We start from the raw sequence: 13,537 nt of genomic DNA on the forward strand, positions 1-13,537 counted from the left end.
ACACAGGAATAATGTACTCTTCACCATGTCTACGGGCATTACTGGGGTCTCTCTGCACTCCCCGACGGGCATCCTCCTCCAGGTTCTCTTGATGCCACAACCAAGGACTTGGTCAGGGCATCTGTGGGGCCAATGCACCCAGAGGCTTTGTGTGCTTATTCCTCCTTCTCCAGATCTCAGTATGGGCACCGCCTTGTAAGGTATGCCACTGCTATATTCCTCACTGCGTGTCTCGAGTAGGGAGAAGAGCCACATACATGCTAACCATTTTTAAACATGAAACTGGGAGCTTAAGAAAAAATAAACGGGAAACTTGCTTTTCCCATTGACCCGCACTGAAGGGGATGCAATGTTAGGTGGGAGAAAGCTAAAAAAGCCACTTAGCCTTTAAAAATTGAGAGTCTCTCACCTCATTCGGGTCCTTTGGCATGTATTGGGCTATCTCTAAATCACCGTCAAACATGGACTACTGTTGTCAGGGTCTGAATCCCACCGGGAGGTCACCCCCTTTGCCGACAGGCTCTGCCGTCACTTCACTTCTGCCCAGGAGAAATTTAGAGCGCATCCCACATGAAGGGAACCTTGTGAGTGGTTTAAGGAAAGCAGCCATTCCAGGGCTCTGTTTGCTCCTCCCCTCAAATGATTCATTTTACAGCGCTCCTTCTTAAGACATATGGGCCATGAAGCCATAGCTTTCACAGGTCATTCTGATAAGTAACTCAACAAATGTTCTACTCTAATTCAGGCTTTGGCGCAAAATAAAGGAATATTATGTCTCCACTGCAGGATTTCGTGAATGGTCTTTATGAAAAATTTGTTTCTCACCCTCAGGCACGCTTTCAGTATTGGATTGCTCGGTGATCCCTGTGTCCATGTAGCCTATAGCATCCAGAATCCCCTACTGGGTGTTGGGGGTTTCCCTGTGTTCATCCCTGGATTCCTTTCAAGTTCAGAGTATTTATTTAATGTGCAACAGCAGTACAGAAAGTATAAGGACATTAAATTACAAAGGATGCAGACATTTTTACAAAGTGGTAAGGTTATCAGATTACTCTATGCTGTGAATGACACAATTCTGAAGTTCTAGACTTTCCTTTAACAACATATTGTGTGCTGGAAATTGTACTCTTGGTTCACGTCATATAAAGCAGTTGTACTAACTCACATGAAACAATGATTCTCAAAAAGAAAGTCCAGGAACGGTATGTAGTGTCCCTAATGACATGGAGTCCAAGTGGTAAAATCATAAGAACCGTAGTATGAGCCTGACTTGACTGAGTTGAACTATTGTAATGATCCCAGTGTACTCCCCACAACTATAAGGAACACACGGATCACAATGCCCAGTGCTGCTATCCTTGTTACAAAGACGGAAACAAGAAAATTAGAAATCATTAAGATGTGACATCAATTCAGAGTCACTAGAATATAAATACTCAAGATCATTATTTGATAGAAAAGCTCCTGCTCCTTCAAGAATTATGTGTCCAACACAGTGCTTAATTTGTAAATACAAAGGTGCCAGTGCTCAAAGCCCTCCTCGTAAACACGCGGCTGCTGCAATTAAATGTGTGAAAATGGAATACTGAGGCGGCGTAATCCTAAAGCCATCTCGGCCTCTTCAATCCATATAAAGCCACTCCCTGCCCCTTCAGATCACTCTTGCAGCTTTCTACTTTCTCCCTTTGTGACGCTTTTTCCTTTTCCCTTCATCCATCTTTCCCATATGTGTCTTTTGCTCGCAGCAAATGCATGAGGCAGAAGAATAAGCCCCGGCCCTCCAAAATAAGAGCCGGTGCTCAGCACTGGACACAACAAGCACAAATTAAGCACTGGTCCAACACCAATGCTGTCTTTCATAGACCGGCAAATGTTTCAAACCAACTTCGTTTCATAAACCACAATGCCCAAATGCCATGTTTGAGTTCACTAACTGAACCTTTTAATCTTGCCCTGTATCTGGATAATGGCAGAATGCTGTCACGGTTTCCTAAATAACCAGGCAATATGAGCCTGAGGATCCTCATTGGACTGGCAGATACTGGCTCCGGACAAATGGGTACCACAATGAATGGTACAATCAGACATTCATTCCTACCTTGATATCTTGAGAATCATACAACTTAGAATGATGATTCCAAAGCTTGTGAGTGCAGAGCAACCTTCTGCCACTGGGCTACACTTTGGGTGTCTAGGATGACATGGGGAAAACTTAAAGATGCTCTTGAGTTTGGGAGGGATAGATACAGGCTTCCACATACTCCAAAAGGGTTCTGTGACCTTCAAGCCACCCTAATGTCCACCGCAGTATCACAGGCCCATAAGCTCACTATCAACTGTGAGGGTGGGTGTTAAGGAGTGTTCGGACTTCCTGAGGGGTTCCTGGAGACTCCAGGGTCTAGGAAAGGGGTCTCAAACCTTTTCTAAAATTAGATCTACTTATGTTGCCTTAAAAACAACCCAAGCTACTGATACTAATAATTTCCTATAGTGACCACATCTGAGAAGATTACATTATTGGCCACCATATGCCAGTTTGCGAGCAGTGCTCAACACAGTTCATCAGGCATGGCTGGTAATAGGAATTTTTAAAAAGGTTTGTCAGTCTGGAATACCCCATCTTGGGTAATATATAGCAGCCATAGCCACAATACCCCAGGCACTAGGGTCATAATATGAGTGATGTCTCTCCAATGCCACATGATTTATCACTCACATATCAGCTTTAAATGTAGTTTAGAAATACCATTTCTCCAAACAATAACTTAAGGATTCTAGAAAAAAACAATTTAATACTGAATGGACACTTTTGGTGCACATATATTAATTCAACCAAGCACGAGATTCTAATTTAGTAGGCTTGGCTTTACATAGGAGACCTACTTATAGGTAGCTGGAGAGCTACCAGTAGTTTGTGAGTTACTCGCTGGAAAAGCCTGGGATGGGGTCAGTACCGAATTACAGCCTGCTTCTCCATCTTGACAACAGGGGCCACCGCATGTCCATTGTCCATTTTTGGGGTATGGCGTCAATGGTGACCAGGACAGTGATGGAGATTGTCTGTGCATTGCACTCTCTGACTTGTGCTTGGTTAGGGTAATGCCAAAGACGAATACTGTAAGTCTTAATTGTGGTATTAATTAATTCCTTACTTTACAGAAACTAATGTGCTTCTAACCAGCTTACCTACGCTGCCTGATCAAGATTATTTCTCTGTCTTCCTTAACCCCATTTCCCCTACAATACATCCCCAGTTTTAGCAGTACAAACGGAGTTGAGGACATTAAGAAACTGGGAGGCTGATGGATAATATGGATATTACTGTATAGGCAGGATTCCTCCTCAGCTAGTCCTCTACCGAGGTCTCATTCAGCTGGTCTCTGGTCTGGTCTTGGAGTTCAAGAGAAGCTCCTCTCGCCTCCCAGTCACACGTTTTTTCTTCCAACCACTACCGCAAGGCCTTCTCGTCCTAATCTAGCTTTTCTCTCAGCCTCAAGAGGAGAACAGCAATTTACAGTCCAGAAACTAGCGTGCTATCCATCGCTCACATGCTGATGGGGAGGCTCGCTTCAAAGTTAAAGTAAATGCAGGCTCAACACATTAGGCAAACTGGGGTGCTGGAAAGAAGCCAGGGCCCAATCAGGAGATGTACAACAATCTAGGGAAGGACAACCATCAACGGGCCACCTGGTGCTGTACTCGGGGGCATGTTTGCTCATATTCTGTGTCCCTTGGCAAGCACTTTGCTATTACGAAAGGGGCCACAACGCCCTTTTCTGTAACCCCAGTGCTACATGTGCAACAGTGTGATTTCAAGGCAGATTTATTGCATATGGGCATAGTCCTATGGAAACAAGAAAACACTTTGCCTCTGTCTCTGGACGGTGTTACAGATGACGGACCAGAACTAAAGGAAATGCCAGGCTGTGCACTGACTGTGCACCACAAGCAAGACGTGCACAGGCAATGCACCCCTTGATTGCACCCCTTGAAAGGGAGGAAGAGAGGTCCGCTAGACCCCTCAGGTTTCCCCTTGCAGATCAATGCTCTCAATGCACTTGCCTTAAGGGAGATCTCGGCTCCTTTTCAAATCCAGGCTGCACTGCCGCCTACACAGATAATGTGGGGTTGTGCCTGCACACGAATCAGTGTATATGTTGTGATACTGCACACTGTTCCAATCTGCGTCTTGGTGCACATGCTTAATTGTGCACTGTGATGTTGAGTGGTTTAGTGCACCATGTCCGTAATTTGGCCACTGGTTGTGCAGTGGGGTGTCACAGGACAAGCATGAAAGAGTTATTGCTGAACACTTATGGCAGGGGGCATGCCTAGGGCGCAAAGCTGGTTTCAGATGGTGCACAGTTCTAGGGTTACGCAGCTGTAAAACAGGGGAGTCAGAAGGGGCCTCACACCAACACAGGTAACATGCTCTTGTTCGGTATGCTTTCTGTCCTCACAGACGTGTCATATATGCAAGAAGTATCTCCCGAAGGGTCTCAGCAGCTCAATGTGCCCTATAAATATTGCAATATACCACAATACAATAGACCTCCAGCTGCACCACCCGATAAGCCCTTAATAGGCTGAAATTGGTATGGAAGTGCTTGAGTTCCCATGCAGAGGACACATTGCCTATTAGTTTAGGCTGCACAGACACTATGTGCAGGTCTAAGGATGATTTGCATATGGTTTGTTCCTTCTGTACTGACAGTGAACAAAAAAATGACATAACATACTGGATTATAGTGCAGAGTAATTACCAGTGGCTGAAACTAATTTAAGTATTCCAACCATCACTTTTTTTCTTTTTACATTTGTCCTAGCAGAGGACTGCATTCATTCAACACAGATCCAGATTACAAGTACTACACAACAGAATTCCCACATGGAATTCCACTCCATACAATTATATATTTACAAATGTACCTGTGCCCAGATATTCTGGGTGCCAGAACACTGAAACCCAAAGTTAATGGCTGGAAATTCCTTATGGCAAAATATCTTTCAAAAGGGGATGCATTGCAGCTGGACCCATTTTCCAGACACCTCTGATTTTCAGCCAAGACTCAAGGGGGCAGATTTATGGAAAGTGGCGCTCACTGAGTGCAGAGCCACTTTCCCTGCACCCCTTAGCACCCTCCTACCGTCACCATGTGTGCACCGTATTTAAAGGGTAGGGGGCATTAGTGTCACTTTTTATGATGCTACTGATGTACTCTGCATGAGTAGCGCCAAAATATTGGCGCTACTCCTGCAGAGTACATAGGTCCCCATTCTAAAGAATGGAAGCCCCTTTTAACGCCTGCTCTGGAGCAGGCGTTAAAAGTGCCGTAATAAATGGCGCAAGGAAACTCATAGATTTCCTTGCACCATTTTACCGGCTCCCCTAACAGGGGAACGCCCGCTTTGCACATTATGCCTGCCGCATAATGTAGCGCAAAGGGTTACAGAGTGGCGCAATGCCTGCATTGCGCTATTCTGTAAATCTGGCGTGGGGATTTTGGTCTCGTTGGGCCACATAAATGTAAAAATAAATGAAGTTAATGAGGCACAAGGTGGCCCTAAGGGCCTATAAATATACCTCAAGGTAGCATATATTGCCCCCTCCCACCGCTAGGTGAAATCCTTCCCTCCCTTACCCTCTCACGCCCGTTCCTTTAATACCTGCCCACACATGTGTCCTCACAGAGCAGGTGGTAAATGCCTGTATTTAATGAGTGTGTAGTTATTTCTCTTTCTGTGGAGGTCTAACTTGTAATTCCAGGGATTGCATGTGGAGATTCCGTCTGGTATCCGCAATTCTCGCCACTCATAAACCTCACATGGAATTCTGCATTACCTGTAAATAAAGACATAGGGCCTAAGTTAGAGTTCAGCGGACATCTCGCCCACCGTATTATACCCTGCATTGTATCCTATGGCACTTGTAATGCAGCAGATGTAATATCGGTTTGGGACAGAGTAACCAGTCTGCCGAACTCTAAATCAGGCCATAGTCTACATGCTCACCACACATAAGCACAACCAAACCATATGAAATCGAGGGGACTACAGGAAGTTAGTGGGGACTACAGGGCCCGAGTTAGGGGGGACTGAATGGGTTTTCAATGTGGCAGTTCATATACCATTTCCTGGATTAAAAGGCTTATACCCCTGACAATAAAATCATCCACCATCAACCAAAGCTTGATGAGGTGGAAAAAACACCTTCAGCTATGGTTTGTGGTCTACAACAAAGACCAGCAGACTCTTACTCACATCTAGGGAGAAAAAAAAAGTGGAGTACCTGTGTGGGCTTGAGACATTGAGTTCACTAGAGCAAAACACAGGTCTGCCAAACAAGGTAATTATTAACTACTACTAACTACTAACAATATACTGACACACGTTCACACAGAACCATTTTCCTAAGACTTCAAGATTTGCGGCTGCAGTGTACTACAGACAGCCTGCACCATATACAGATAGGAAAGCTTGGTGCTCTCTGTATTCTGCTTTCCATCTCTCAGTTTGCTATTTCAAGCCTCCTATATGTTTCATCTCCATCTTATGTCTACTGGGATCTGCCCACCTTCCTCTTGTTAGCAATGGCCCCATCTGGACAGGATTTAAAATGTATTGTTTATTTTATTACCTGTGACATTCTGTATATATTCATCTGATTGGTGCTGCCTCTCTTGGCTCCTCTTCCATCAGCGAGGAAAGGGAGTTGTGGTGCATGGACTCTGGGGTCCGGGGGAAACGATGAGCCAAGGATGAATTCCTCGTCATTTGGCTATGAAGCTGGCTCAGTCCTTCCTGGATGGGCCTGTTGTGCAGCCTCTCTGAAACAGAAACACAGTGGAAATGAGATGATCAGTCAGAGGGAGGTGTGGGTGTGAAGAAGTAGAGATGAGTGCTTCCGTTATGACCTAGGCTCAGTTGTCTATCCACACTTCTATCATGACCTAAAGTTCAGTTGTCCATCCATTTGATTCATTCACCTTGAAAAGGCACTGAATTGAGTAGCAAATATATACAGAGACCAGGTACTGTCACTGGTGACAAAGCAATTATCTCTTGTAAAAACCCAAAACCCTGTCAGAACGTCAACTGTAATGCAGCAGTGACACTCAACGCTCATGAGCCACAACGTTGTTAGGTTTTCAGGATAACCGACTATGTAAATTATTGCTATTTAGATTAATTTAGAATACTTTATGCACATTTATCTCATGTTGCTATGATGAAATTAAGGCACATGTCCAAACCCTGATGGGCATGTTAGGTCCAATATATTAAGGTAAAAAGATAAAGCTACCTTGATGGTGACTCCAGTAATACTTACTGTAGTTATTCTCCTCTAGTCATACTGTTTTTATACCCCTGCCTAAAGTATTGTCTGGAAACAGTTTCTGAAGCTAAGGAAAGAAAACTCTAACTTGTGGGTGCCAAACAGCATGCATGCATACTTTCTGTAGAGGGCCAAGTACGCTACAAATGCAAATCCTGTACCTTAGGTAATTGCCCAAAAACATTGTTGATGGTCGAAACACATGATGGTTACAGGAGGAGGGGAATAACAATTGGCAGTAGAAAAAGATAACAATAGGTGAGTTACCATGAAGCCTAATTTTGGGCCTAAGCCTATCTCTCACCTAGTGTACAGAAAATACATTGTGAATCGAGGGAAATATGGGGATGAAATCCACTTAAACAGACTATGCTACATAACCTTTTGGCCATGCTGAGCATCATTGCATCCAAAGAATAATATCTGCAGAAGATGTGCTAAAATGCCTGCATGCCTGGCAAATAGCCAAAGGCATCACTAATGCTGCTTTAGCTCTGGTACAGGGTCGAGGATCCTACCAAGAGCCCTGAAGTTTGTGAGAAAGACAAACACAGGAACTGATGCATTATGTGAAAGCTTTTTTTGATGCTGACTTGCCTTTGTCACTTCTGCTAAGGGTGTATGCCATGGGACCTTTGAAGGTCAGCTGAGTTTGTTGCCTAAACTGATTGCATGTCACTGATTTAGAGTGGAGATGGGGGCAGGATGGTGGTCTCATGACCATGGAGGTCGAAAAGAGGGGCTAGATACAAAAATCTAATTTATGGAACCAGACAAACCTGGAAGCATTCCTCTGCAGTCACCAACAGTTGGGCCCTGGATTTTTACTGGATGCAGCGGCTTCATCCTGTGCACAAAAATAATCATATTAGTCTCAAACTGTGAGGATTTGACACCGCTTTCAGCAAGGGACACGGTTGTGCTTAAGGGGTTCTATATACTGTGAAATATCAAGGAATGCTAAAGCTATCAAGCTTGAATCATCTTTATAAGCAACACGACTCACTGAAGTCAGCCTTCCTGGGATGGATGGGCCAAGCTATCAGGAAATAATACACAAACATGTCAACATCCTTCATGCACATGCAAATACGCTGGATAAAAATCAAAATCACCCTCACCCGAAAGCTTCCTGTAGAGCTACTCTGTAATGGGACCAGAAAAAGGGTCACAATGTGAAGGAAAAAGTACACTGGGGATGATTAAAGGGGGGTTTTATGTGGCCAGTAAAGTGAGAAGGGGAAGGATAACCTGTCAAAAGTGATTTTTTTCTTTGGTATTTGCCTCCTTCCGTGCTCTTGCTCTACCTGTTGCCATATCGCTGTCTATGGGCTATGTGATGAGGTAGTTACAAGAAGAGAGAGTATGGAGAATCAAAGGCTGTTTGACTTGTGCAAAGAGAGAGAAAGATGGTGTTGTAAGCTGAGGGTTACGTTAGTAGGCACCCAGAGGGGAATAAAGGAGGGATAAACTCAGTGGTACGTTTTGGTGGTAATAAAAACAGAGGAAGATAAAATTATATTGCTTAACTTGTAAACCACAAAGTGCCATTGCCCAAGGCATTTCACAAGAGTCCACTGCAGACTGCACCATCCATTGTCAGTGCTGCTAAATGCAAGCACCAGCACTAATTATCACACTCCTACAAGTGTTGCAATTTGTACTATTCCAGGCCACTCACAGCAGTTAGAATGGTCTGGAAGCACTGGTATTATTAATTAGGTCGAGTGTACGCGTACAACCTCCTGTATACTTTTAAGTATACTTCTTCTGTGGGCTTCCAGCTATTTCTTTTAATAGTTTCAATGTCATTTAAAAATCCTAGCTTGCTAGTGGTCACTCATGACTCATTTTCCCTCCTTCTGTGTGGGAGCAGGAACCAAGTACTGTATAATTATGCTTTGTCCTGTTGATCTGGTCTGCAGGGGACTCTTTCTATTACTTTGTTTCCTGCTCCTGTCTAGGGAAGCCTCCCTTTTAATTTGCAGAGCATTCTTCCTCTGAGCCTAGCTGTAACAAGACTATAAATCAGGCTGTTATTGTGGTCACATTTGGTCTTTGTGGGCTCTCTGCACCCTCTCTCAGCTGCCTGGCATCCACCATTCCTTGGATTTTATTCACCAAGTATGCCTGTCTGTGTGCTGAGAGCAAGGGTGTAGGATCAATTGGAATTGCTTATAGCCTAGGCACCTGGCTATATTAGGACTCTGGATTCCCACTTCTGCTCCATACTGGGATCCCACTCGCAGCTCCATCAGTGCACCTCAGTTCACACACTCCAAGTCCTCAACTGTGCTAGTGCCAGGAACCCCACACACACTGTCTGCCAGAGCACCTCAGTTCTTACAGTCAGTACACTCTGCTGCTCCAGTACTGGAACCTCCGACGCAGCTCCATCAGTGCACCACAGCTCACGGACTCCAAGCCTTCAGCCGTGCCAGTGCCAGGAACCTCACACACGCTGTCTGCCAGAGCACCTCAGTTCTCGAGGTAAGTACACTGCTATTCCAGTACTGGGACCTCATGCCTAGCTCCATTAGTGCACCGCAGTTCACACACTTGAAGCCCTCAGCCAGTGCTAGGAACGCCATACATGCTGTCTGCCAGAGCACCTCAGTTCTCACAGTCAGTACACTCTGCTGCTCCAGTACTTGGGCCCGGGTGCAAGTACATCAGTGCACCACAGTTCACACACTCCAAGCCCTCAGCTGTGCCAGTGCAGGGAACCCCACACATGCTGTCTGCCAGGGCAGCTCAGTTCTGACAGTCAGTACACTCTGCTGCTCCACTACTGGGACCTTGGGCACAGGTCCTTCAGTGCACCTCAATTCACACACTCCAAGCTCCTCAGCAATGCCTGTGCCAGAACCCCACACACGCTGTCTGCCGGAGCACCTCAGTTCTCGAGGTAAGTACACTGCTATTCCAGTACTGGGACCTCATGCCCAGCTCCATTAGTGCACCGCAGTTCACACACTTGAAGCCCTCAGCCAGTGCTAGGAACGCCATACATGCTGTCTGCCAGAGCACCTCAGTTCTCACAGTCAGTACACTCTGCTGCTCCAGTACTTGGACCCGGGTGCAAGTACATCAGTGCACCACAGTTCACACACTCCAAGCCCTCAGCTGTGCCAGTGCAGGGAACCCCACACATGCTGTCTGCCAGGGCAGCACAGTTCTGACAGTCAGTACACTCTGCTGCTCCACTACTGGGACCTTGGGCACAGGTCCTTCAGTGCACCACAGTTCACACACTCCAAGCTCTCAGCTGTGCCAGTGCAGGGAACCCCACACATGCTGTCTGCCAGGGCAGCTCAGTTCTCACAGTCAGAACACACTGCTGTTCCAGTACTGGGATCTCGAGCGCAGCTCCATCAGTGCACCTCAGTTCACACATTCCAAGCCCCTCAGCCATGCCAGTGCCAGAACCCCACACCGTTCTACCCTGGTTCGGTCACTTCCTTTCCTATACTGGGACGCCGCTCGTATACAGTTCCATTACAGCAGTTCAATTCTAATATTCAGTCCCACTGCGAATCCAGTACTGGACCCAAAAGAGCAAAACACAGCTCAGCCAGTGCATCTCAAGTCTAACATCCAACGCCACTGATGATGGGAACCACCATAGCTCCATCAGAATCCATCAATTCTAATCTTCAGTGCATATTTCTTCTCAGTACTAAGGCTCACACAGAAGGCCTTCCGGACTCCTTGCTTCTCTGGTTCAGAGGCAATGCCACTCCCATAGTGGGTCCCACTCGCAGCATCACCAGGGTGCCTCCAGGCTAACACTCGGTGACACTGGCACGCCAATACTAGGTTCCACACATAGCTTCATTAACATGCCTCACTTCTGATCTTGTGTGCCGGTTACTATTCCAGTACTGCATTCCACATACAACTCTGTCAGTGCACCTCAACCCCAACATGCAGCACCCATTATTCCAATACCAGGAATTACCCGGCGCTCTGTTTCTCATTCCTCACCGTTGCCTTTCTGTTATTCCAGCACTAGTCCAGGACACAGCTCTGTCTATACCCCCATTCCTGATCTGAAGCTTCCCAATATTGTTGTACTGGGGTTCACACACAACTCTGCTAATGCACCTCCTGCTGTCCTGCAGTGCCCCCTGCTGTTCCACAGTCTGACTTCTGTTTGAGGACGTGGGGGAGCCAATTAAGTCCATTCTTAGCTGCCATCTTTATTTCGGAGGGTCTGTTTCACCTATCTCACATTGTCCTTTCCTTTACTTTGTTTACTATCAATGCTTTCTTTCTCCCCCACTTTCTCTTACCAGCTCTTTCCCTCTTCCTCTTGCTACCTCCTCTTTCAAACTTGCAAAAACTTGTGTTCATTCTTTCACTATTCCTTTCTCTTCCCGTCATTCTTTCTGTGTCTTTATTTTTTGCTCTTTCCTTTGACTCGGCATGCGCCCTTTCACTTTTCTTTTAGATCTTTCTTCCTTCCTTTCTCTGGTGTTTTTCTTATCTTTATCTGTCAATTTACGTTTTACTATAAATCCCTCTTTTAGCTGTCTATATGTATGTCGGGACCCGAAGTGTCAAAGTGCTTTTCCCATTCTGTGTCTGTGGGACATGTGTCAGTACATACATGCCATGGTTCTTTTGCTGCTTGTTTCTATCACCATCTCTCTTTTTTCTCTAATGTTCATTTTCCTTTTTCTTTTCACACTCCTTTCATTATGTTTTCCTATTTATCATTTGTTCGCTAGCTTCCTTCCCTGTTTTATTTTGTCTCAGACATTTGCTCTATTTCTTTTTAGTTGTGTTTTCATTTTCTCGCTCTTTCTTTTATTTCTTTGCAGCCCCCTCTCTTTCTTCCTTTTTTTCTATTGTATTCCTTTTGCTTCTCTTTTTCTGCCCTATCCGCTTTCTCTCCTGAGGCCTAGTTATCAATGGAGCAATAGGTGCAGTGACACTGGGACACAGACACCCACAGACCTCACTCAACTCAAATTACTCCTGTATTTTCCTACCAAAATTGCAGTTGAGCATTTTCCTTTCTTACTCCAGGGCCCATGACACTGTCACTGCGTCACTTGCCCTCTTCATCTTTACTCTCGACTCCCTCTTTCCTTTCACCCTCCAAACCGTCCCAAATTATATTTTTGTTATGGTGTTTTGAGCATTACACTTTATTGGCAAAAGTTTATTTCTGATAAAGGTGTATATGATAATTGTATATGTTTTAAGATAGAGGAAGAAGGTAAATGGAAGTGCTTAAGTTAAATGCTGGGCCACTGGAATCATATGGCAGGATACGACAAAATTATGAGGCAGGATTGACCAATTTATGCGGCAAGAAAAGTCCAGTTATGAATTTACAATGCCAATAGCTATAACTCAAGAAAATGCAAGACCTATTGGACTGCAAATGCTTGTTTTTAATACATGTTCAACTGCCTAATGTTCATGTACTTGCTACAGGAATAGATAAACACTGCGACAATATGGTGGACATTCGTAAGTGCAGGTGTTGAGAATTAAGTGCCAGTGCAAAGCACTGGCAAACTATGGGTCAAATTAAGCACTAAACAGAGAGGTGTGTGGTGGGACAACGAAGGAGACAAGGGAGGGATAAACTGAAGAGTGTGCATGTGTTGGGATAAATACAGTGAGACAGTAGGATGAACTGAGGGCTTTTCTGGGCAAGTATTAAGGAGGGGAAAAGTGAACAAGGAGGTACCATCCTTCTATAGAGGAGAGTTATGGTCTGTTTCATGTACATGGAGGGAAAGAGAGAGAAGAAGAGCAAAATGCTATGTTACAGGGGCTGGTAGGTCTGGGCAGAGGGACCAGGAGGAGAAAGCTGAGGGCTGTATATCAGCTGACATGGGTAGTAGATTCAGAAGATAGTGACAGAGACAGTCAAGGTGTTGGAAGGGGATGAGGGTATGTTTGCCACTTGTACAGTGTTTTATGGGCATGGATGTATTTTTATGTCCAGGTCAGTAAACTATTCAAAACGATTTCAAAAATATTATTAAAGTGAAAAGGTTTGTCATGTTAAAAAAGACTTAACACATTTATTTTCAAGAATGTGCACCTAATCTTTCCAGAATCCCAAAATGTGAACAAACGGCTGACACTTTTTTCTGGAAAAGTTGTTAACTCTAAGGCTGGAATTTTGAGTAGCCTAGGGCAGTATGGATACCACTCTGGGCATCTATAAACAGTCCA

At 45.0% G+C, this 13,537-nt stretch overlaps 1 protein-coding gene across 1 annotated transcript in view; it reads right to left on the minus strand.

Moving 5' to 3' along the window:
* The window catches only part of LOC138293018 (uncharacterized), a 219,897-nt gene that overhangs the window by 48,098 nt on the left and 158,262 nt on the right, over nt 1-13,537 (minus strand). Inside the window, exons 5-6 of the mRNA XM_069231984.1 lie at nt 8,116-8,183; nt 6,638-6,827 (exon numbers count right to left, since the gene is read on the minus strand). Of these exons, the coding sequence (XP_069088085.1) occupies nt 6,658-6,827; nt 8,116-8,183 (238 nt within the window). The 3' untranslated portion in view covers nt 6,638-6,657. The remainder of the gene's footprint in view (nt 1-6,637; nt 6,828-8,115; nt 8,184-13,537) is intronic.

The sequence above is a fragment of the Pleurodeles waltl genome, chromosome 4_2 (assembly GCF_031143425.1).
Source record: "Pleurodeles waltl isolate 20211129_DDA chromosome 4_2, aPleWal1.hap1.20221129, whole genome shotgun sequence".
Classification (NCBI taxonomy): Eukaryota; Metazoa; Chordata; class Amphibia; order Caudata; family Salamandridae; genus Pleurodeles; species Pleurodeles waltl.